A 26,337-nucleotide genomic window follows, 5' to 3' on the forward strand; every position below is an offset into this window, starting at 1 on the left:
TAAGTGTGACTTAAAAGTTTAATAGATGAATCACTTTACACAAAAGATTCTGTTCCATGTAATGTGTACAAATATCCTGTTTCAGGTTTATTCTAATCTCATACAGCCAGTGAAAGGTCAGGGAAGGTCCTGCTCCAAGGGGGTGCCGTAGGTTCTAAGGCGTTCATGTGCTCTCTCTTTTGTTAACAATGTCAGGTGAATGGTGTCTATGCTTTCATCAAGTCCAGAGCCCTTATCAATCTCTACTGTGTAGTCATTTGCCTGAAAAGGACACACACACACACACACACACACACACACACACACACACACACACACACACACACACACACTTTAAACAGCAGGTATTTGTTCCCCAGATTTAGAATCACATCAATTATACACCAGTCATGTTTAACATTATGACCACCTGCCTAATATTGTGTTGGTTCCCCTTTTCTCCTAAAACAGTTCTCACCCCTCATCAAACTCACTCAAATGCTTACAGTTGCCCAATTTCCTGCTTTTAACACGTCAAGCCTTGAGGACAAAATGTTCACTTGCTGCCTAATATATCCACCCACTAACAGGTGCCAAGAAATAATCAGTGTTATTCACTTCACCACTCAATGTTATAATATCACGTTTATGCCTGATCTGTGTATTTGAATAATGTTATATCATGGGCTTAAACTTGAAGGATCAGTTCATAACTGTACAAGAAACTGAATCTAAGCAGCTTTTTTGGATTTGTGGGCAACATGTCTGGGGTTTTTGTTCCATAAAAAGGGCTTGATAAATCCTGAACTGAATTTGGAGTCTCAATTTAAAGTTTTTGAATCCTGCACTTGCAGTGGTAAAAATACAATGAGCCAAATCATAGACGGGCTGGAAAGGTTTGAGTGTCTGCTGGCAGAAACTAGAAGTAACTCAAGTAGCACAAAGTAAGCTGTAAATGTTACTAATTCAGTGGTCATATTTTCTATTGAAAAATAGTTTAGATTCGTAGGCATGTATTATAAAACTAGTAATAAAATGAAGAGCTTCACAACTTAGAGGACTGGGGCCAAACATTTGGGACCACCAGAATGTCACTTCTAGACTGAATATAAAAAATGACAAATTTGCTAGGGAGCAATAAATCTTAGACTGTGGAGCAATGGAAAAAGGTCATGAGTCCAAATGTACCCTATTCAAAAGCATTAGGCAAAAAGGGACCTAAAAAAAGCGATGCACTTCTCCTGAATAACTTTTCTTTCGGCTTCTCCCGTTAGGGGTCGTCACATGTTTGATTTGGCACATGTTTTATGCTGGATGCCCTTCCTAACGCAACCCTCCCCATTTATCCGGGCTTGGGACCGACACTAAGAGTGGCTGGGGTTGGTTCCCTGACCGGGGATCCAACCCGGGCCGCAGCGGTGAGAGCGCCGCATCCTAACCACTAGACCACCAGGGGACCACACTACTCCTGAATGATGCCTTTTTTTTTCTCACAAGTTTCTGGAGGCAGGATGATGATCTGGAGTTGCTTCAGTTAGTCAGGTCACAGATTAGCAACATTAATGTACTGAATAAAGAGGAAACCCCATGAATGGAGTTTTTCTTTTAGGCTGACACAGGCAGATTCCACCATGATATTCATCAGGTTCAAATTGTGGATTCATGGAGCTTGAAAAAATATTTTTACACGAATTATTCCCCAGAAAGTTCTTGAGGTTTGAGACTTGACCAACAATCAAAGCAACTCTGGATGTGAATTGTTGTGCCATTGTATAAAGTAGTCAAAACAATGCGATAAAGAACGAGTTTCATAATTGAAGCTAAAGGCGCTGAGATGAGATTTACAGTGGGTGACTTTTTTTGGCAAGGCAGTGTACATTCATGCTAAATGTCCCATAGGGGTACAATCATACACAAACTTCATTATTGGTAAGATTTTGATGTGTTTGAGAATAACATTTTAATATAGTAGTAACAATAAAAATAAAGAAACATTACAAAAGTTTAATTGTTAAAATGTTATAATGAGTGTTTCAATAATTTGAAATGTTTGTGATTCAATAATATTCTGCACTGCAATAAACACCACTAACAGTTTAACCTCAGCTGAACCAGTGAGCAAAGGCTGCCTGAATGCTGTGTGTGTGTGTGTGTGTGTGTGTGTGTGTGTACCTTGTATGCTTGCTGTATTAGCACCAGTTCATTGTACACATTTGGCAGATTTGGCAAACTGCAATGTTTCCACTAATCACTGGCTGTCAGTATCAAAACTTACTGTAATTCATTAGTGCATAGTAAACTAAAACAAAGAAAACACTTTATAGTGTGGTTAATATTTATAAAGTAATATAAAATGGATTTTTATGTTTTTATTTATATACAGTGCGGTTACAGCAGGGAGTGGAGCACGTTTTTAAAGCTGGCGATAAATACATGGATCCAGTTTGTGGAAAATTTCAAGCAGATTTTCTGGAGAAAAGAAAACCACATCACGATACTGTGCGAGATTTAATAAATAAATATATGAGTGAAAAAAATAATGAGTTTTATTAAACAAATATTTTCCCATAACCTACTCTACAGGGGAACTTTAACGCACTGTATTTGTATTTTAATGTAACCTGTCAATTAAATATGCACTAAATGGGTTTAGTTTTCACAGATATTTCAGCAATAAAAATGAAAGGTTTTCTATTTCCCTTATTTAGTACAGCTCTTTAATAAAGAAAAAATACTTCTCGATTAATCGATGGAATAGTCGTTAAAGTACTCAATTACTAAAATAATCAATAGCGGCAGCCCTCATACTTAGTATGCTTGTGTGTCCTCTCACAGAACTTTTTTTTTCTTCTGATTGGAAGGTTATTCCTTCAAATCAGTTCAAGTCACTCTGGATAAAGGTGTCTGCCAAAAGCTGTAAATGTAAACAGCCAAAAAATAGAAAAATTAATAAATAAAATATCTGATCAAACTGTGCATAAATAAAAATAAATAAATAAAAAGTCAAACTTTAATTTTGATGTATAAATAAATTATAATTGTTGGTGCTTTAAATCCTCCAGAAAAGGACTGTAGTGGGAAAATGTTTAGATTCTTATTAGATATTTTACATTAATAGATGGTTTAGGTTTCAGACAATCAAGATGCATGTGTGACTGTTTGAACAATGGATTATCTACACTGATTTTAGCTCTACCCATCTACCCCAAGTTGGCTCATGTGATACCAAAGTACGTTTTACAAAGTTTTTGTATCAAAAACTGAACAAAAGAGATCAATGTGTTTGGTTTTTTTTTACTTACCAGCTGCAGAGAGGACAACATGTATCTACAGGCTTCTGTGTTTTCCATGCCTTTGACAAGTGATGCAAAAGATCGCCTCGTCCCAACAGCACCGAGTGCCTGGACAATCTGGTCCCCATAGTTATGAATGTCAAAAACCACATGGTCCTCCTGGAAAACAGGATGAAACAATCCCCCCCCCCCAACAAACAGTAAATGTGATTTAACTACAATAAAATTAACTTAAATCAACAACATAAAAAGGTTTTATTAGCATAGAATGAGTTTAGGTCATTTGCACCTCAAAGGTAAATAAAAATAATATAGAAATGTTAGGAATGAGCACCCCAGGCATAGAGTTTCTTAACAGATAGTAAAAAGAACACATCTTAGAAACATTACTGCATGATTCTAATGAACTTCACCACCTTTAGATTGTATTAGGAAGTTCCTCCACACAGTTAATTCATTACCTGAGCCAGGAGCCGAGGGTTGATCTCGTCCTCCCACTCCCTAACCCTGCGAGACAGAGCAGTCTCCTGAGCGTACTTTTGAGAGTTGGCAAGGAACAACTCCTACAGATGGAATCACACATGCATGTATTACATATGTATTACATAAACCCAAACATGAAATAAATTAATTATTACAAGAAACCACGCATACCACACTCTTTTTGACCAAGTCCTCATAACTAATCCGGCCCATCTGTGAATCTGGGTATAAAGAAGAAAAGATTTTATGCTTTATTATATTTTATCTAAAAATCATTCATTAATTTTTATGAGAACTATGTTAAACATGTATACATTACCATTTAAAATTGGATCCTGTTCACTAATGATGTCTTCAGGTACATGATCTTCAACCAAATTCTCATTTTCATGATCTGAGAATTCATCACCTGGATAAAACAAGTTTCATTTATGGAATGTATAACAAACATACACAGTATTTCACCCCTCACATTTCAGCAACCATTTAGTAAATCTTCTCAAGGGGCAACACTATAGAAATAAAACCCGGATATATTTTAGAGTATCAATGTGCAGCTTGTATAGCAGTACAGATTTACTGTCCTCTGAAAATAACACATTTTCCAGGTGGATAACAAGAGAAACTTGTTTGGCTTAGATGGTGTCCAGCATGTGTGGAGAGCAGAGGTGGGAAGTAATGAAGTACTGATACTTTGTTACTGTACTTAAATACATTTTTCTGGTATCAGTATTTTACTTCACTATTCATTTTTCTGACAACTTTTTACTTTTACTCATTAAATTTATTTACACAAATTTCTGTACTTTCTAAGACTTACATTCTCAAACCAGCCTCATTACTTTAGTTTTAATCTGTTTGGTGACATGGTCGATTTTTTTTTCTCGTTCCATTTACATTTGTGGCATTTAGCAGACGCCCTTGTCCAGAGCGCTGTACAAGTGTGCTTTGAGTCTCTAGCAATGAATAAATCTACACTGGTACGCAAGATTACAAACTTAATATAAATATAATACTTGAATTCTACAAAGCAAACTTGTTTTCAACCTATTTCCCGTCATTGTCCGGCTTTTTCAGTCTACCACTGGTGTATCATTTTCTGGCTCTCACACACCACAGACGTAGACTAGATTACAAAGTTAACACCAAGCAAGGCAGAAGGCAACGATGTATGTGGTTAATGTGGAGGAGACAGAGGGAGTCAGTGATGTAAACATGACTGAGAACAGAGACATTCCTTATCACCTAAACATCATCATCTTTTTTCTGCTTGTGTTCTATATGGTGGATGTTCAGTCTGGATACATTCATTAGATAACATTAGAAATTATTTTGTATTAATATATTGAGATGTGAGGTGCAGTTACCAGTGTGACACTAAAGCAGGTGGTAGCAGTATATACACACTTTTTACTGAAGAACATGCTAGAGCCCAATATATATAATATATATATATATATATATATATATATATATATATATATATATATATATATATATACACATACATACATACATACATATACATAAGATTATATATATATATTCTCAAGGAAATAAATCAAACTGAGCTGCTTCATTAAACTGTTTATGTAAGTGTTTGTTTTGCTCACCATCTACATCTGGATGTCGGACTACCTCATCTCTGTCCTCTTGGTTCTCTGGCTCCAAGTAGGTTCTTTTTAGCACATCATCAGATATGTACACACCCTGAAACAGACAAATGATAAGGCATCTCCAATGAACACACAAACAATTCAGTTTGGAACTTTCCATAAAGACATACAGACATGTGAAAATAAAAGTACACCTTCTTGAATCCTATGGTTTTAAGTATCAGAAAATAATAGAAAATCATCTGATCCTTAGCAGGTTTTAAAATAAAGATGAACAACACATGACATTTTTTGCTATTATTTATTGTCAGGTGCTGCTAATTAAATGTTCCATTAAATGATCCATTGTCCAGTTGAGGACCACTGTGTGAACACACCAAAGGGTAGACATCAGCAATGATCTTAGAGAAGCAATGCTTACTGCCAAAAAAATCTGAGAAGGGTTATAAGGCCAGTTCCAAACAACTTAAAGCAGATCAGTTAAAATTATTCACAAGTGAAAAAGAGAGTTGCTCATCTTCAAAAAAGTGAACGCCCCAGCAAATTCACCCCGAGGCAAGGCTGGGCAATGCTCATAGCAAAAAAGCCAAGAGTTACATCTTCGATTTTACATTCATCATGTTAGCATGTTAAATGTGAACGCTCATGACAGTACAATTAGAAAAAGACTGAGCAGGTATGGTATATTTGAAACAGTTGCCAGGAGAAAGCCTCTTCTCTTGTCATGTGGTGTTCATCTCGTTATTTAGCGAATTCAACGACCTGCTAAGAAACAGATGATTTTTTTTATGTCCTGAAATGAAAAACCATATTTTCTATTTCACAGCCTGAAAAACTAAATTAACACATTGTCCACAGGATATTATAAAAATACAATATACCATTTTTTTCAGAACTTTCTTCCGCAATTTGAGCCGCTGACCCATCTTTCCCAGGTACATGTAGTTAAATTCTATAAACGAGAAATGTGTAATGATAAATGAAGCCAAAGAAACTGTAGAGAGCTGATGTAAGTGTGTGTGTGTGTGTGTGTGTGTGTGTGTGTGTGTGTGTGTGTGTGTGTTTATTTACCCGGATAAAAAGGTCCATTCTTAAGCTTGCGATCAATGTTCCCATCTACAGGAAGGAAAAACATGAGAAGGATTAGATAGATCTCTCAGCAGGACCTTCAGGCACAAGCCCACACAGGACACACTGCTACACTGAATGGCCAAAAGGTCCTGATGATTTTCCGCTCTTTAATTTAATAATATGCTTCAATCATCTGGAAGACTTTCCAATAGATTTTTGAGCATGGTTTTGTGAATTGTATTCATTCAACGATTCAGGTGTTTAGTATGGTTGAGGTCATGGCTTGTGCAGGACAACCACATTTCACTTCAACCTTAACCCACTATGTCTTCAAAGAGCTCGATTTGGGACATAGCCATGCTGGAACAGAGTCTATGATACAGTAATGCTTCAGCACACAAAGATATACAGTGGGTACGGAAAGTATTTAAACCCCCTTACATTTTTCACTCTTGTTATATTGCAGCCACTGATGCAGAGAAGCTCGTCCATGCGTTCATGACCTCCAGAATAGACTACTGTAATGCATTACTAGGTGGATGTCCTGCATCATTAATAAACAAGCTACAGTTAGTTCAGAATGCGGCAGCCAGAATTCTTACAAGGTCAAGAAAATATGATCATATAACCCCAATCTTATCGTCCCTGCACTGGCTACCTGTTGAGTTTCGAATAGACTACAAACAACTACTTTTTACTTATAAAACACTAAATGGTTTATCTCCATGTATCTATCCAGTCTTTTAACACGCTACAGTCCGTCACGCTCCCTAAGATCTCAAAACTCTGGACTTCTAGTAGTTCCTAGAATAGCAAAGTCCACTAAAGGCAGTAGATCATTCTCACATTTAGCTCCTAAACTCTGGAATAGTCTTCCTGACAGTGTTCGGGGCTCAGACACACTCTCCCAGTTTAAGTGTAGAATAAAAACGTATTTTTTTAGCAAAACCTACACATAACATACATCACATATCATAACCTTGTGCTCCAGAACATCTGATCACATGCACATTATCAACTTGTGCTGTTAATATCATGAACAGCAGCTACGCTAATTCCTCTCCACTGCTTCTCTTTCTCTACCCATCCCGAGGCTTCCTGAGGTTTGGCCAGCTCCAGTCACATCCCACCTCATGAAGATTATGGACCTTTAAAGAAGTAGATGCATCCCATACATCCTGAACCATCTAGGGACGTACCAGTGCCAATGGGATCCCACTACATGTGTGGGGTTTCACATTGGACCTCCTGGAGTGTTTAAAGGCTCTGGCATGGAGAAGCTGGTGTTGGATCTGTGATGATAACAAATGTTGAGCTATTTTCTGAGTTGCTCAGTAGCTCCTAGTTTTATAACCATATAGACTGTATAAGATTGTAGAAAGAACATTACTTATAATCTTATACTCCAGTGCTCATGTTAGTTCTCACTCTCCAGTGTTCTGTATTGTTGAAAGATTTATGATCAAACTCTTGATGTCACCCAAATGAGGATGGGTTCCCCTTTTGAGTCTGGTTCCTCTCAAGGTTTCTTCCTCATAACATCTAAGGAAGTTTGTTCTTGCCACAGTTGCCACGGCTGCTCATCAGGGATAAATGCACACCATTCACCTTGACTGTTGTTTTCTGTAAAGCTGCTTTGAGACAATGTCTGTTGTGAAAAGCGCTATAGAAATAACCTTGACTTGACTTCCAAACTGAGCTATCGGGAGTGAAGAGCCTTGGTGAGAGAGGTAAAGAAGAACCTAAAGATCACTGTGGCTGAGCTCCAGAGATGCAGTCAGGAGATGGGAGAAAGTTGTAGAAAGTCATCCATCACTGCAGCCCTCCACCAGTCGGGGCTTTATGGCAGAGTGGCCCGACGGAAGCCTCTCCTCAGTGCAATACACATGAAAGCCCGCATGGAGTTTGCTAAAAAAACAGAGAGGTAAGATTCTCTGGTCTGATGAGTGGCAGCATCATGCTGTGGGGGTGTTTTTCAGCTGCGTGGACAGGATGACTAGTTGCAATCGAGGGAAAGATGAATGCGGCCAAGTACAGGGATATCCTGGACGAAAACCTCCAGAGTGCTCTGGACCTCAGACTGGGCCGAAGGTTTACCTTCCAACAAGACAATGACCCTAAGCACACAGCTAAAATAACGAAGGAATGGCTTCACAACAACTCCGTGACTGTTCTTGAATGGCCCAGCCAGAGCCCTGACTTAAACCCAATTAAGCATCTCTGAAGAGACCTAAAAATGGCTGTCCACCAACGTTTACCATCCAACCTGACAGAACTGGAGAGGATCTGCAAGGAGGAATGGCAAAGGATCCCCAAATCCAGGTGTGAAAAACTTGTTGCATCTTTCCCAAAAAGACTCCTGGCTGTATGAGTTCAAAAGGGAGCTTCTACTAAATACCGAGCAAAGGATCTGAATACTTAGGACCATGTGATACTTCAGTTTTTCTTTTTTAATAAATCTGCAACAATGTCAACAATTCTGTGTTTTTCTGTAAATATGGGGTGCTGTGTGTACATTAATGAGGAAAATAAATGAACTTAAATGATTTTAGCAAATGGCTGCAATATAACCAAGAGTGAAAAATTGAAGGGGGTCTGAATACTTTCCGTACCCACTGTATATACAATTATTTACACCCTCATGGCAACAGTTTGGGGAAGAAACCCACAGGGGTCTGATGGTCAGGTGTCTACACACTTTTAGCCCCATAGTGTATACACGCTAAAGGTTGCCTGAGTAATTGTTTTTATCAGTTGTTTGCAAAAATCTGCAAAAATCCCCACCATTAGTTTTTCCGGCTTCCAGTACACTGTTATTCCGAGAGCGGTCTGTAGAGGCTAAGCACTGATGCCACGTGCTGTTTGTTTTTACACGTGAAACTGCACACTGCATGGAGAGTGCTATACTATATTTTTTCATATATTCATATTTCATTTAGCACATTTTCATGATTCAGTAATGTTTTTATTTTGTTGTTAAAGTTCAGTAATATTTAACATGAAGTGTTATACTTGTTTTGTTTTTATTTAGTATCCATTTAAAAAACAGTGGATTAATCGGTTATCGGCAAGTACGATCCGCCCTAGCCTTCACTATCGGTCAACCTCTAATACATGCCCTGGTTTTCAATACAAAGTCCTTTTGAAACTGAATTAATTTCTCTGTTGTGAGAGAAATAAAAAAAATATATCTTCTTTTTTTAAATCTAAAAGAAAACCAAACCAAGAAAAGTTACACCAAGAAAAACGGTGGATAAATTTGAATTCATTTTGGCAACAAATTGGCAGTATATTTTCAGTCATGTTAAACTCAAACAATGCTACAGGAAAATCAGCAGTAGCTTATTTTATGCACAGAAATACTTGATGCTTATTTTATAAATCTCAATTTCTTACTAATTGGAAAATACAGTTCCCTTCAAAAGTATTAAAAAGGCAAAGCTGGGTTTATTTTTTTATATTTATATTAATTTGGACATTGAAAAAGGAAAAAGAATGTTACGGGAAATCAGAACTTCAGCTTTCATATCCTGATTCTCATATCCTGAGCTAGACAGGTTAAAGAACTAAATGTATAGACAAGACAGCTACACACACACACACACACACACACACACACACACACACACACACACACCTTTCATGTTCTTCTAAGGAAACCACTGAAGTAAACAGATTTAGAAATTACATAAAATGGTCAAAACATCTAAATAAACACCACAAAAAATAAGCTAAAGTATCCATCAACCATCCATCAAATGGAGTTCAAATCCCAACACCACAATTCTGCCACTGTTGAGCCTCTGAGCAAGATCCTTATCCCTCAACTGCTCAGTTGTATTGATGAAATATTAGTCATGCTGTATAAGGGCCTCTGCTAAATACTGATGTAATACTACTAAATAATAAATGTAATTGTTATGCCAAACACAGTCACTTTTGCAAAAAATAATCCGATTCCTCATCAGACACAGACTTACAAGAACTTGTGCACCACCCCCAGAAATCCTGTATTTTTGAGCTGCCTTTTCTTTTCCTTTTGCCTGATTCATCTAAACCAGCAGGTACATTGTAGCACTTCCCTGGAGAGAGAATCACACAATCAGTTGGTATTTAGAAATGAGAGCTGTACCACTTTAATATAAATATTAAGGAGAAAAATATGCAGACAATCTTATTTACCCGTTTTTAGAGGTTTATCTTCTCCAACATGTTTAAAAAGGTCATGGCACTTCCAAGGATCCACAGTTTCCTGAAATTGTTTTTTTTCATCCATCAATATCGTATTTATTTATTTAAGTTAAATTATTGTCTTTTTATAAACCCCCCCATTCATGTTTGTGTAACCTGCTGCTGCTGTAACACAATAATTTCTTTCACAGGATTGATAAAGAATGTCCAAGTCTTTAACATTTATGTACTAGAAAGTGTTGTAACTGGATAGTTTTTATCATGCACAGTATTAACACAACCGAGGTATGTCCCTGTACAATAATGTTCAGAAACAAGCTATATCATCCAATCCAGTGGTTCCCAACCTGTGAGTCACGACCCCTACACATTTTTAAGGGGTCGCCAAGAGCTCACGTTTTTTTTATTAATTTATATAAAAATCTATGTGCAATGGAGAGATTTGTTTGATATTTACATTAACAGATTAAAATGTGCTGCTGTTATTCATCAGGTTTAGAGGGGAAAAAAGAGGAATCTTTTGTTGGGAAATAAATCTTTATAAATAGTTGCAAATTGCTTTCATTGATTTCATTCTGCTGTATTTGCATTTTTAAAAAAAAGTAAAAAAATAAAAAAAATAAAAAACATAAAAATGACTATCACATAAAATGAAATGTGTCTGCTGGTGAAGTCAAATGATTTAAATTAATTTAATGTAAATATCATGTTAAAGAATATGAAGATTATTGACCTCTCTGCAGACCCTGGAGTCAGCAGAATTCTTACCTGTAGCTGCTTGGGTTCCTCAGCAACCAGGCTCACTCGAGGCCTCTCACGTAGCATTCGCTTCACACTGGGGGCCTGAAGGAAATTCAAAGGCAACCATGAATTACAGATGATTCTCTACTTAAATTTAAATCTATTCACTTATTTATAATTATATACATTTATTCTGGTTAAAATAAACTTTCTTTCAGCTTCTCCCATTAGGTGTCGCCACAGCGGATCCTCCGCATGTTTGATTTGGCACATGTTTTTACGCTGGATGCCCTTCCTAACACAACCCTCCCCATTTATCCGGGCTTGGGACCGGCACTAAGAGTGGCTGGGAATGGTTCCCTGACTGGGGATCGAGCCCGGGCCGCAGTGGTGAGAGCTGCATCTTAACCACTAGACCACCAGGGGACTTTATTCTGGTTGAAATACTTGGATAATAATAGTAGTCCAAATAAAAAAAATCCATAAAAACAGCCACCAGTTAACAAGCTAATTATCAATTACAATCTCAAAGCTGCAGCAGCATTTTCAGAGGCCAAGCACACAGTCAGATGTTCACGTACAATAACAGCTATAACTGTTGCCTAATCAGTCACAGGAAATCAGAACAATACAACTCCAGTTGTGCCCCACCACATGAAGATATCGGACATTTAAAGAGAAGATGCCAACCTTGCAAGGATCCTGAGCCATCTAGAGATATTCCAGCTCCAGTTGGATCCTACTTTATGATGATTTCGGACTTTAAGGATAAACAACCTCTTAAATCAATGCTTAAAAAACATAGGCTGTTTCTCCATCATTGAATATTTAAAGGCTCTGGCATGAAGCAGTTGGTGTTGTATCCATAATGATCTCAGATGTTGAGCTAATTTATAAGTTGATGAGGAGCTCCTGGATCCACAACTCCAACTGACTGTATAAGACTAAAGAAAGGATATTCCCCATGAACACACACTCCAGTGCACATGACATTTTTCCCTCTCTGGTGTTTGTAATGTTTTAATGATTTTTATTCACACTCTTGGTGTCAACTAAAATGAGGATGGGCTCCCTTTCGAGTCTGGTTCCTCTCAAGGTTTCTTCCTCACACCATCTAAGGGAGTTTTTCTTCGCCACAGTCACTTTAGGCTGCTCATCAGGGAAAAACACACATAATTCACTTATATTAATTTTTTTTCTATAATTCTTACATTCTGTAAAAGCTACTTTGAGACACTGTCCATTGTGAAAAGTGCTACAGAAATATAGTCAGAATCACTAAAGATCTCTGTGTGTCGTGCCGCTGTACTGTCATGGCAACTGCTGCCTTACAATGTAACAACCAATCACAGCTGTGCAGATCCAGTCTGCTCCAAACTCCACAAAAAACATTTTGGCCAATCCACAGTAAAAGATTTTCGCATGAAAACGCATATTTTTCTCGCCGTTTTGGCCTTCTGTCCACAATTCCATTAAAATCCAGGAAAATTACTGGATTTTAATGGAAAATCCAGGAATAGCTTTTAAATTTTATGCAAAAAGTTATGACCATAAATGTACTTTCAAATGTAAGCACTTGGCCCATCTTTTTTCAGGATGTTCTAATGAAATATGGGCCAAGTGCTTACATTTGAAAGTACATTTACATTTATTTAAGCAGTGTTCCAAATTTCACCACTTTTTTTTGGTTACCATAGACAACAGAGGAGGAGAAGGAAAACAAAAAAAAGAGGATGAAGTCCCCTAGTAATACATATTAAAGTAATAGAAAAATTATAAAATGACAACAATAAGAATATAAACATTCTTGACTTTTCATAAGATAAAAAACACCGATGAAGTAGAATAAAAAATGTATTTTAAAATGTCAAACTTAATGTTAAACTTCAAACTGATATTCAGACTGATGTTGATTTAGTGCCCAATTCTGAATAGATGTCGAGATGTTTTGTGTATAAGCAGATGCTGGACAACATCTGTCTAACAGGTCAATAGAGGTAAGAAAGAACATTCCTCATTTGAGGGAATATGAAAAAGAATATAAACGATCGCCTTCAACACAATGTGTTTCTCAAGTGAATGAAATTAGCTATACACATTTTTTTTACCATTTAAAACATCTTAAGCTGATAAATGTAATTGATTGGTACCTGATGTCTCTCGACATGCTCATCAGACTCTGGTTCCACCCCAATACCATTGTCTACCAGATCAGCAAGCTCCTCACCACCTTGGCCATCTTCATCATACTGATCATCATTCTCATAACGATCAACAGCAACTACCTCTGCCACACTCTGCCCTAGACACCAAAGTAAAATCCATTGAATCAGCAGAAACCAGAAAAAAAAAAATATACACACACAATTCAGGACAATTTATCAGAGTAATGACAGAGGGTCTACAGCAAGTGCCAGTACTTCGGGCTGCGTGGGTAAAAACATACACTTGGATTGTTGTCACCTAAAGGCGAAAGCCAAGGAAAAGGCATATGAGGAGCTGTATGAGAGGTTGGACACTAAGGAAGGAGAAAAGGATTTGTACCGATTGGCCAGACAGAGGGACCGAGCTGGGAAGGATTTACTGCAAGTTAGAGCAATAAAGGATGAAGAGGGAAATGTGTTGACTAGTGAGGAGAGTGTGTTGAGAAGATGGAGGGAGTAATTTGAGCAGCTGATGAATGAGGAAAATCAGAGAGAGAGAAGGTTGGATGGTGTAGAGTTAGTAATGCAAGATGTGGATAGGATTAGTAAGGAGGAAGTGAGAGCAGCGATTAAGAGGATGAAGAGTAGTCGTTAAGACCAGATGACATACCGGTAGAAGCATGGAGATGTTTAGGAGAGATGCAGTGGAGTTTTTAACCAGATTGTTTAACAAGTTTCTGGAAGGTGAGAAGATGCCTGAGGAATGGAGAAGGAGTGTGCTGGTACCAATCTTTAAAATAAGGGGGATGTGCAGACCTGCAGTAACTACAGGGGAATTAAGTTGATCAGTCACACCATGAAGTTATGGGAAAGAGTAGTGGAAGCCAGGCTGAGAGAAGAGGTGACCATCTGTGAGCAACAGTATGTTTCATGCTGAGGAAGAGCACCACAGATGCCTTATTTGCTTTGAGAATGTTGATGGAGAAGTATAGAGAAGGTCAGAAAGAATTGCATTGTGTTTTGTGGATTAAGAGAAAGCGTACGACAGGGTGGAGAGAGAGGAGTTGTGGTATTGTATGAAGAAGTCTGTTGTGCCAGAGAAGTATGTGAGGGTGGTGCAGGACATGTATGAGGACAGTGTGACAGCAGTAAAGTGTGCAGTAGGAAAGACAGACTGGTTCAGGGTGAAGGTTGGACTGCATCAAGGATCGGCCCTGAGCCCTTTCCTGTTTGCAGTGGTGATGGACAGGTTGACGGACGAGGTCAGACAGGAGTCTCCCTGGACTATGATGTTTGTGGATGATATTGTGATTTGTGGTGAGAGTAGTGAGCAGGTTGAGAAGAGCCTGGAGAGGTGGAGATATGCGCTGGAGAGAAGGGGAATGTAAGTCAGTAGGAGTAAGACAGAGTACATGTGTGTGAATGAGAGGGAGGGCAGTGGAGTGGTGCGGTTTCATGGAGAAGAGGTGGTGAAGGTGGAGGAGTTCGGGGACCTGAGGTCAACAGTGCAAAGTAATGGAAAGTGTGTTAGAGAAGTAAAGAAAAGAGTGCAGGCAGGGTGGAGTGGGTGGAGAAGAGTGACAGGAGTGATTTGTAAAAGTAGAGTATCTGCAAGAATTAAAGGGAAAGTTTATAGGACTGTGGTGAGACCTGAGATGTTGTATGGATTAGAGACAGTGGCATTGAGTAAAAGACAGGAGGTGGAGCGGGAGGTAGCAGAGCTGAAGATGTTGAGGTTCGTTGGGAGTGACGACGATGGACAGGATTCGAAATGAGTTTATTAGAGGGACAGCCTATGTTGGATGTTTTGGTGAGGGGAGGCGAGATTGAGATGGTTTGGACATGTGCAGAGAAGGGACATGAGTTATATTGGTAGGAGAATGCTGAGGATGGAGCCACCAGGTAGGAGGAAAAGAGGAAGGCCAAGGAGGAGGTTCATGGATGTGGTGATGGAAGACATGCAGGTAGTTGGTGTGAAAGAGGCAGATGTAGAGGACAGGGTGGTATGGAGCCGGATGAGCCGCTGTGGCGACCCCTAATGGGAGCAGTCGAAAGAAGAAGAAGAAAGAGCTGAAGTACTCGCATTATTGCACCACAGTCCCTGGACCTCTTTATGGTTAAAGCTGCACTGCTGGACGTGAGATCAGCAGGGAACAATACGTTCATACTTCAAGATTTCGCTGCTTTACAAATTTGGATTTTCTGTTTTTAACTGAGACGTGGCTGGACCTGCTCCCTCTGAACTATTGCCAGTGAACTGTACTGTTTTATTACTCCTAGATCCACTGGATGTGGTGGGGTGTAGCCACACTCTTCAGGGACAGATTTAAATGTAGTTTACAATCGGTGGAGAAATATATACGTTTTGAATTGCAGCTGTTTAAACTGGAAATGTCCTACACTGTTATTGTGCACTCATTTTTACCCTCCTAAATATTATAAGGATTTCATTCAGGAGTTCTCAGACTTACTTTCTTTAATTGTTTAATTGTGCTGGCTACTGAAAATCTTTTAAATATCAGGGACTTAACATCCATGTATGCTGACCTGCAAAACCATTGGTTAAGCAGTTTTCTGACTTTGTTAACTCTCAACTTAGTCAATATGTGATGCTACCCACAGGCATGGTCATACTCTTGATCTAATTTTGTAATGTGGCCATAGTGGACAATTGTATATCTGACCATAGGTTTGTTAGGTTTAATATTGACCTGACAGTGGTTGTCTTAAATAATAGATCAGCTGACTTTGATCATCTGATTTTTGTCCTGAAATTAAGATTGCAGCAAAGTGTTTTGCTGAGGCTTATGCAGCAAGCCTTTGATTGAGCTTTCATTGAGGTTTCTGGATCCTCTCGAGATACAGAGGAACTGACTGCTGTTTTTGAACTGTATGTTTGGACATTATGGATGTTGCTCCATTCAGATTTCAAAAGGTCTAAACCTCAGTGTCAGCCTTGGATTTGGGTTGAAACACGTGCTCTTAGACACGCTTGTACGAAAGTTGAACAAATGTGGAGGAAAGACAGGTTACAGATTTCTTATGTTATGCTAAAAGATACTCTTAGCATCTTCCAGTGTGCAGTAAAAGCAGCAAAAACCAAATATTTTTCAGATTTAAATAAGGGAACTGTTTTTTGTGAGAAAGACTGACAAGATTACAGAACAAATTGTCCAATTGTCCCCTCAAATATTGTGCTCGAAATCCCTGGGTCAAGATCCTGTACATTTGACTGTTTTGATAATGTCTCCCTTCTGGTTCTAGTGGACTTAATTATGCACATGAAATCATCTACTTCACTGAATTCCATTCCATCAGATCTGTTTTTGGAACCATAGGCCCGAGTATACTAGCTAATGTGAATAGTTCCCTATCTGAGGTTTGAGTTCCATCTTGTACAAGCATGCAGTGGTTCTTCCTTTAATTGAGAGAAAAAAAAAATTTCCAGCCCATTTCTAAACTACAACTTTTGTCTAAAGTGTTAGAGAAGGTAGTTTTGACTCAAATTAACACTCTTACAGAAAGAGAATGATCTCCTGGATAAATTCCAATCTGGTTTCAGTACAGAGACCGCTCTGGTGAAAGTTTTAGCAGTTGATTCTGGGATGGCTGCTGTTTTAATTATGTTAGACTTCAGTGCCGCATTCAACACTGTGAATCATTCAGTTCTTTAAAATGGTTGAAGCATGGGGTTGGATTTAGGGGATCAGCTTTTAAATGGTTTCAGTCATATCTCAGGGAAAGAACTCTCTCTGTTAATTTGGCAAATGTTTCCTCAGTGGTTCCCTTAAAATATGGTCTTCATCAGGGCTCTATTTTGAGCCCTACATTGTTTTCCTTATATATGTGCTGTTTGGGATCTATTTGCCATCGCCAGAGCATTTTTTAATCACATGTATGCAGATGACAGACAAATGTATCTACCGCTGAAGGTTGGAAATGAGCATTATTCGTAGTCCCTGCTACGGTGTTTAGATGAAGTTAAAGTTTGGCTGTCAAGTAATTTTCTTCATTATATTTAATTATATTTGGTCCTCCTAAGGTAAAAGAGAAGATGCTTCCTCAGTCCAAAAAGAAGTCAAAAGGTGATCCCGCTTTTTCAGTACTAGGTCCTAAACTGTGGAACGGTTCCCTCTTTATATTCGACAGGCTTCATCCATAGAGATTTTTAGGTCTCAGTTGAAGACACATTTTTTACTCTGGCTTTTGAAGCAGGAAAATTGTTATTTGTGAACCCTTAAATGTGTTTGTTTTATTTGTGTAAAATGTTTTGTGCGTATTGGGCAAAAAGTTGCATTTAAATGTAATATATAAATCAATAGAAGAACAATGTATGCATGAGTCCATTACCTAAAGCCTCTCTGTTAAATTGAACACAAGAGGAGCCAAGACCCAGGCTCATGATTCCCATTGTGTCCTGGGTGAAGTTATTGATCCGAAAATCTTTACAGCTTCCAAGAACCTCTCCCTTGTGACTTGAAGAAACACAAACTTTTTAAAATACAAAACCATATAACAATGTTTACAATGTTCTCTATACATATACTAAAGTATTTTCGTTCTATTCAGGGGAATTTTCAAAATATGTTGTTAATGTTGATCCTTTTTCTGCTTTAAGTGCTTGTCTGATAAAAATGGACCCAGAGTACAACAGAATTCCCTACCTAATTACAGCAAATGGCTGCCTTGGAGCTGATCTTTACCTGAGGAGTGGATACTTTTGCTTTTCATGTGCTTCTGCAGGAATCAGAGACTCAGGAGAGAGCCGAACAATCTTCACTGGCTAAAAAAAGTAAAAACACAGCAGATTGGCATATTTTGTCATCTTGTGATGTGCATATCACACATTTACAGACACTTTACACACACAGAATTTCTAAATGTAACAGATCGGCAAAGTAGTTTAATAGTTTACATTATTTGAAAATAACACAGACAGACACTTACTTCAGCTGGATCACCTTTTATCTCCACACTATGAGTACTGGGCTCTTCTTCCAACACATCAAACTGTAAAGGCAGATTATGCTTACTCATGTGACATGCATGCTTTAACTGCATTTTTATAGTAATATTAATTGAAGTACATAAGGTACCATCACATCATCCATTTTTAACCTTTAAAATCCATTACATAACTATTGAAATATACATCTTAAAGATGCTATGTTTGTACTGTATGCTACAGTTTTGTAAAACTTACAAAAATAATGAAATTAAACATTTCCACAAATTTTATTTTTTTCTAGAGCAAATAGTAATAACCAACGTCTGTATTTGATATGAACTAGAAATAGAAGCACTGCACTCACATGCACACTATTAAAAGGTAGTAATGATTTCATGAACGTTTTCAATGATAAAGTGAAAAATGATAAAAAACATCAGGCAAAAACTTCAGACTATTAATTCAAATTCAAACAGTTCCATAAATAACTTTGTAATTGATGATCTGTTATAATTATAGCACTATCCACAAAGTTTTACTCCCGTTCAAGTGAATGAATTAATTCAGGGGCACCAGGTCGCCCGCAAGGGCCACATGAGTCGCCTGCAAGGGCCACATGAGTCGCCCGCGAGGACCACATGAGTCGCCCGGGGGCCTTTTCTAAAAATTGCTCACCATATCGCCACTTATCAGCGAGCTGCATCAAAATTTTTTGCACTAGCATTAGTGTGATTTTAAAATGACAATATTAAAAAAAAAACTTAAAAAAATGTTTTATATTAGATTAGAGCTGGCTGGTCTCAAAATTGATTTTTATATGTTACGTAATTTATAATTTATAATTTATCTGTACAAACATGATGCAATGCAGTGCATGATTTGTTACAAATTTATAGTGGCTAGTGAAAATGTGGAAGTGATCATTTGAAAATGTAAATACTTGCAGAGATTTATAGAAATAAAGTTTTGCATATTGATATTTATCTGTTTTCTACCTTGTTAAATCATTGTTGATTATTGTGAGAAATCATTAAAATGATCAGTGTCTTCACATAGATGAAGATCATTAATTATTAATAATAACAAATAAAAGTAAATTGAGCAAATTTGTTATTTCAGAAGTGTGTATTAAACTGGTAGCCCTTCACATTCACCCAAGAAGTAGCTCTCAATTTCAAAAAGGTTGGTGATCCCTGAAATAATTTAATTTATTTCCGATTCATAATAGTCAACGTGAGATCTACAGTCATGGCCAAAATAGTTGGCTCTACTGGAATTTTTCCAGATAATCAAGTATTTCTCACTGAAAAGTATAGAATTAACACGTTTTGCTATACACATGTTTATTCCCTTTTTGTGTATTGGATCAAAACAAAAAAAGGGAGGTAAAAAAGCAAATTTGACATAATGTCACACAAAACTGCAAAAATTATTGCCATCCTTAACTTAATATTTGGTTGCACACCCTTTGGAAAAAATAACTGAAATCAGTCACTTCCTATAACCATCAATAAGTTTCTTACACCTCTCACCCGGAATTCTGGACCACTCTTTCTTTGCAAACTGCTCCAGGTCTCTCATATTGGAATGGTGCCTTTTCCCAACAGCAATTTTAAGATCTCTCCACAGGTGTTCAATAGGATTTAGATCTGGATTCATTGCTGGCCGCTTCAAAACTCTCCAGCACTTTGTTGCCATCCATTTCTGGGTGCTTTTTGAAGTATGTTTGGGGTCATTGTTCTGCTGGAAGACCCAAGATCTCGGACGCAAACCCAGGTTTCTGACACTGGGCCCTACACTACACCCCAAAATCCTTTGGTAATCCTCAGATTTCATGATGTCTTGCACACAGTCAAGGCACCCAGTGCCAGAGGCAGCAAAACAACCCCAAAACATCTTTGAACCTCCACCATATTTGACTGTAGGTACTGTGTTCTTTTTTTGTAGGCCTCATTCCATTTTCGGTAAACAGTAGAATGATGTGCTTTACCAAAAAGCTATATTGTTCTCATCTGTCCACAAGACATTTTCCAAGAAGGATTTTGGCTTACTCAAGTACATTTTTTCAAACTGTAGTCTTGCGTTTGTATGTCTCGGTGTCAGCAGTGGGGTCCTCCATAGTGTTTCATTTCATTTAAATGTTGACGGATAGTTCACGCTGACACTGATGCTCCCTGAGCCTGCAGGACAGCTTGAATTTCTTTGGAACTTGTTTGGGGCTGCTTATCCACCATCCGGACTATTATGCAACGTGTGCAATTTTATGCAATTTTGTGTGACATTATGTCAAATTTGCTTTTTTCCCCTCCTTTTTTTGTTTTGTTCCGATACACAAGAAGGGAATAAACATGTGTATAGCAAAATATGTGTTAATGCAATACTTTTCTGTGAGAAATACTTGATTTTCTGGAAAAATTCCAGGGGTGCCCACAATTTTGGCCATGACTGTAGATCCTTTACCTACATGTTTCCTGAAACATATTATTTCAGAAATAATTTAACCTATTATAAATCCATTTCACTGGTTATGTACCTTTCAAACTGCAGTTATCAACCCCCTAATTAAGAAACCTGACCTTCAACCCACATCTACTGAGGAATGACATTTTTAAAATGTATCAGTCAGGATTTCGGCCTCATGATAGCACAGAGACGGCGCTAGTTAAAGTGGTAAATGACCTGCTACTGACCTCTAAACAGGGTTATCTCTTTTTACTTGTTTTGCTCAAACTAGTCTTATTTGACTGATCGCTATCAGTTTGTTGATGTAAATGGGGAGTTCTCCATACTCTCTGAGGTAAAGTTTGGTGTTCCTCAAGGATCTGTCTTAGGCCCACTGCTTTTCTCTTTATATATGCTGCCTCTGGATAAAATTATACTTAAACATGTTTCAATTGCTATGCTGATGATACATGGTTGTACATCTCAGAAAAGCCAGATGAGAGAGATCAGCTTAACAATTTTGAGGAGTGTGTAAAGGACATTAGACAGTGGATGCTTGAAAACTTCCTTCTGCTCAACTCAGATAAGACGGAAGTACTTTTACTAGGACCACATGCAGATAGAAGTAAACTTTTCAATTACGTAGCATCTCTAGATGGTGTTTCTGTTTCAGAAACACCTTTATTTTCTCTCTTCCTATCACCCTCTCTCTCAAACTCTCTCTCGGTTTAGTAAACATGCCCCAGGTTCCACTGACCAGTGTTCCTGTTCTTTTTTTTCTCTTTGGATCAGTCTGGTTCATCCTGATGTCCTACCTCTGGATGGAGTCCTTCTCAATTGATACCACTCTGTGCAGCTAGAAATGGTTCCACACGCTGAGCAACTCAAGAACTTTGAGGACTGATTTGGAATGTAATTAACATCAAGTCTACTGCAGTGGCTCAGGACCACAGGTTGCATGAACAGATCTGCATTTATGGACCTATTGCTGCACACCTTAACAATGCATGGACATTCAATGTCACCCAGATGAGGATGGGTTTCCCTTTGAGTCTGTTTCCTCCCAAGGTTTCTTTCTTATACCATATCAGGGAGTTTTCCTTGCCACAGTTGCCACTTGCTCACTCATCAGGGATAAACAATTATTAATTAACATGCATGCAAAACACATTCTTTTATAAAACCTTACTACCGTTGTATCTGTGTAAAGCTGCTTTGAGAAAATGTCCATTGTAAAAAGTGCAATGCAAATAAAATCTAATTGAATATAAACACTTTTTTTTTATTTTAAAGCAGTACTAGTGCTATACATGCAAGCACAGGCAATTTAAAGGATTTATAAAACTGAAATGCAAATTCTGTCTGCAGTGGGGCGTTTTTGCAGTTAATAATTCTTTCAGTTTATTGTTTTAAAATGTTTTTATACATTTTCAAACACAAACAAATGATTCGACTATCAGTTGACTATAGGCAAGACAAAATATGTGCATAAAAAAGGTTGTCTATGACTTTGCACAGTATGTAATGTTCTTTTGAGATTTAGTTAAATACCTCACAGTCGTCCACATCATTATCTGTGGTGGCACCATCAGTTACACCAGACGCAGAGTCTTGCTTATCACGTCTATGGGAACAAAATGAAACAAGTTTTAGCTGTATCTCAAATTCACATCTGATTTAACAAACGGTTATATATATATTATATATATATATATATATATATATACACAGTGAGGAAAATAAGTATTTGAACACCCTCCTATTTTGCAAGTTCTCCCACTTAGAAATCATGGAGGGGTCTGAAATTGTCATCGTAGGTGCATGTCCACTGTGAGAGACATAATCTAAAAAAAAAATCCAGAAATCACAATATATGATTTTTAAACTATTTATTTGTATGATACAGCTGCAAATAAGTATTTGAACACCTGTCTATCAGCTAGAATTCTGACCCTCAAAGACCTGTTAGTCTGCCTTTAAAATGTCCACCTCCACTACATTTATTATCCTAAATTAGATGCACCTGTTTGAGGTCGTTAGCTGCATAAAGACACCTGTCCATCCCATACAATCAGTAAGAATCCAACTACTAACATGGCCAAGACCAAAGAGCTGTCCAAAGACACTAGAGACAAAATTGTACACCTCCACAAGGCTGGAAAGGGCTACAGGGAAATTGCCAAGCAGTTCGGTGAAAAAAGGTCCACTGTTGGAGCAATCATTAGAAAATGGAAGAAGCTAAACATGACTGTCAATCTCCCGCGGACTGGGGCTGCATGCAAGATCTCACCTCGTGGGGTCTCAATGATCCTAAGGAAGATGACAAATCCCCCCAGAACTACACAGGAGGAGCTGGTCAATGACCTGAAAAGAGCTGGGACCACCGTACCAAATACCAAATATTAACATTGACTTTCTCAGGTGTTCAAATACTTATTTGCAGCTGTATCATACAAATAAATAGTTAAAAAATCATATATTGTGATTTCTGGATTTTTTTTAGATTATGTCTCTCACAGTGGACATGCACCTCGATGACAATTTCAGACCCTCCATGATTTCTAAGTGGGAGAACTTGCAAAATAGCAAGGTGTTCAAATACTTATTTTCCTCACTGTATATATCATGAAATCATGATTTTATATATATATATATATATATATATATATATATATATATATATATACACACACACACACACACACACACACACACACACACACACAGGTATCAGTTCACTAAGAGTCTGGAACAATTTTAAAAGAATTTCTAGGAAGGTTGCCCATTAATTAGTCAATTTTAACGTAATAACTGAAAGCATCCTTCTATATTTAGACTATGAAGGCTTGTCCACAGGACTCAACAACTATAAAAGCTACAAAATATTTTTTGGAAAACCCAAATCTTCCTCCGAGAGAGATTAATATATTAATTATATATTAGCCTAGTCTATAATGTAACAAAAACTAATTATATTTAATAGACATGGTGCAGAATTTAAAAATATCCAAGTTTAGTCCATACTTGGAGATGTAAAAGCTTGTCTTCTGTTTATAGAACACTGTCCATGTCCAATAAGTATCTGATCAGTAGCATCCCAAAAACTCTCAAAAATTACCTGCGGTTTTTGTTGGAGATGCAGTCCAATGTCTGAAACACCAAACTATGGAGTAGTTCAACCTGGAAAGAACACAATGAAAAAAAAGCAATTATTGTTATCTGCCTTATGAACCTGTAAGAAAAACTTTTCTACAAGCAGTCTGAAACTTACCTTTCTGCCATAGATGCATGTAGAGCCTTGAATTAACAAAGCTGCTTCAGCAAAGTTCATCATTGTCTTGCCTCCATCAAATGAGATGGTCATTTGGTCCAGCTACACAAGAAACAAAAGTCAGCAGCAGACCGTCACACAGTCTAATCCCTGTTGCTGTCTGTTGTTTATTTGCACAAAAACATGACTTTTAGGCCTAAATGTGCTGTACCCTTGAGAAAGGCTTGTAAACTTCCACTGTTCAGCTTTTAACTTCTAGATAAAATGCTTAATTGTTTACGCATCTGCTAATACGCATGTTATACATGCTAAACTATACAAGCGTCGAGTGTTAAGTGTAAAGTCTGTAATATCAATCTTGGTATTAAGAGACAAAATATTCAAGGCTTCCATCAATCTTAATAATGTCTTTATTTAAAAAAAAAATAAATAAATAAATAAAAAAACCTCACCTCCTCCAGGTACTCCCCAAGCTGGGTGGCAAGATCAACATCCCAGTTTTTGGTAAGGTCCCGGATGGGCTGTAACAGGTGGGAAAACCTGGTCTCCATTGTAACCATGGCTGCAAATCTGTAAGCCCTTCAAAACAAAGTTCAGTTTGATGTTTATCACTTTATCAAATTATTTAAATCACTGACTAAATCTTTGGTCAAAAATTGGCTTTCACAACATTAGCATTAGCCTCTGCTTAGACAAATACTTGGTGTGAACACAATATGGGCAAAACATCATGTTTATGATCAAAACATCATTTAATGAAATAGCTGCGGTCAAATCCATAATTATTTGGACATTATCAAGCACATTATCTTAGCTTGAAATTAAAATAATAATAATAATAATATGATTTTCATCATTAATTTAATAACATTTTCATCTAAATTTTGTGAATAGGGCAGTAATTAAGATTTAAAAGATAAAAGAAGGGGGGGGGGTGTTTGTCTGCTGAAAAAAATCATGTCTCTCATTAGAGGACGGGGAAAAGCTGCATTAAGCATTAAACTCTGTAGTACAATAAATAGAGCTGTTTCTTATAGTATTACAAATTTCACTGAACTAAAACTTTAAAAAAATAAAACTAAATCAGTAAGAGATTATAGAGTCATGTTTCAATTTACTTATTTAATTTATTATTATTTATTAACATTATGAAATCACGAATTAGAGTAACCATGGCAACTTTCATTTTAATATAATGTTTGGTATGACTAAACATTTATTTCTTTAAACCCACAGCCCTCAATCAGGTCTGATTTCTCACGTTAATAACAGCTCTTCTCTTTTTACTGACTGTATAATGGTGTGTGAGTGTAAAAGTGAAAGTAACTTGTTGTTTGTTTATGTATAGAATCCAGATGTGTGTTTAAGTTGTAGAACTTTCAGCATCACTGATTTAGCAGTCATTTATTACATTCCTGAAAATAAAGTACTCCTGATCTGAAGTGTGCATGTGTGTGATTAGAAGACTTTTAGTAAAGCAGGATCAGTAACAGAAGTTGTGAAAGGACAAGAGCAAACTGATCAGATGTGAGCAAAACAGCAGATTAAAACAGGATGGAGAAACAGGAGTTCAGATGAGATGGAGGAGATTTGAGATGAGATTAGATAAAATGTGAGATCTGATGAGATGTTAGGGGAGATCCGATGAGATGACATCAGATGAGATGTGCGATGTGAGATCAGTTTAGATCAAATTAGAGATGAGATCAGATGTGATGAGGTGTGAGATTTAATTAACTGTTGTATGTATGGATCTTTTAACGACGAGACGAGACGAGACGAGACGAGACGAGACGAGACGAGACGAGACGAGACGAGACGAGACGAGACGAGACGAGACGAGACGAGACGAGACGAGACGAGACGAGACGAGACTGCAGCTCCTAGTATCTTCTCTGTATAACCCACTCCAGGTCTCCGTGTTAACACACAGCCGTTACTCACCTGCTCCTGCTCAGTGTCTAACACACAGCTAATAGCGCCCCATTCCACACACTCACCTGATACACTGCAGGAACCAGCTGAAACTTGCTCTTTGTAGAGAACTGATAATCCGAGAATTTTATACGGGGTTAAACAGCGTCTTAACTCTCAACCCGCTTAGCTGCTATTTTCAATTTGTTTACCGCCTCCGTGACGCTAACTAAAGGAAGTGACG

The 26,337-nt window shown here is 37.7% G+C and overlaps 1 protein-coding gene across 2 annotated transcripts; it reads right to left on the reverse strand.

The window, feature by feature from the left end:
• Positions 1–26,332, reverse strand: ncaph2 (non-SMC condensin II complex, subunit H2). Of its 2 annotated transcripts, none has more exons than XM_046859479.1 (20): positions 26,180–26,332; positions 24,632–24,758; positions 24,180–24,281; positions 24,027–24,088; positions 22,460–22,532; positions 18,466–18,528; positions 18,222–18,301; positions 17,869–17,993; positions 13,525–13,676; positions 11,402–11,476; positions 10,625–10,694; positions 10,423–10,524; positions 6,443–6,487; positions 6,253–6,323; positions 5,369–5,465; positions 4,075–4,164; positions 3,927–3,976; positions 3,734–3,835; positions 3,282–3,431; positions 1–261 (listed from the first exon to the last, which is right to left on the reverse strand). In XM_046859479.1, the coding sequence occupies exons 2-20, from the start codon at positions 24,737–24,739 to the stop codon at positions 118–120; spliced, it is 1,761 nt and encodes a 586-aa protein (XP_046715435.1). In that variant the 5' UTR covers positions 24,740–24,758; positions 26,180–26,332; the 3' UTR covers positions 1–117. The 2 variants fall into 2 exon arrangements, with proteins under 2 accessions (XP_046715435.1, XP_046715436.1); XM_046859480.1 differs by lacking the exon at positions 26,180–26,332 and adding an exon at positions 25,918–25,939.
• Positions 26,333–26,337: the final 5 nt, after the last annotated feature.

This window comes from Silurus meridionalis, chromosome 10 (assembly GCF_014805685.1).
Source record: "Silurus meridionalis isolate SWU-2019-XX chromosome 10, ASM1480568v1, whole genome shotgun sequence".
NCBI classification, from domain to species: domain Eukaryota; kingdom Metazoa; phylum Chordata; class Actinopteri; order Siluriformes; family Siluridae; genus Silurus; species Silurus meridionalis.

Excerpts from the sequence above, each read along its gene's own strand:
- ncaph2 (XM_046859479.1), bottom strand. The coding sequence starts at position 24,739 with ATGGTTACAATGGAGACCAGGTTTTCCCACCTGTTACAGCCCATCCGG. Across the intron at positions 6,488-10,422 it reads GGGGTGGTGCACAAGTTCTT|ATGGGAACATTGATCGCAAG; the intron begins GTAAGTCTGTGT and ends TCCTTCCTGTAG. Across the intron at positions 3,836-3,926 it reads ACTTGGTCAAAAAGAGTGTG|GAGTTGTTCCTTGCCAACTC; the intron begins GTATGCGTGGTT and ends TTCCATCTGTAG.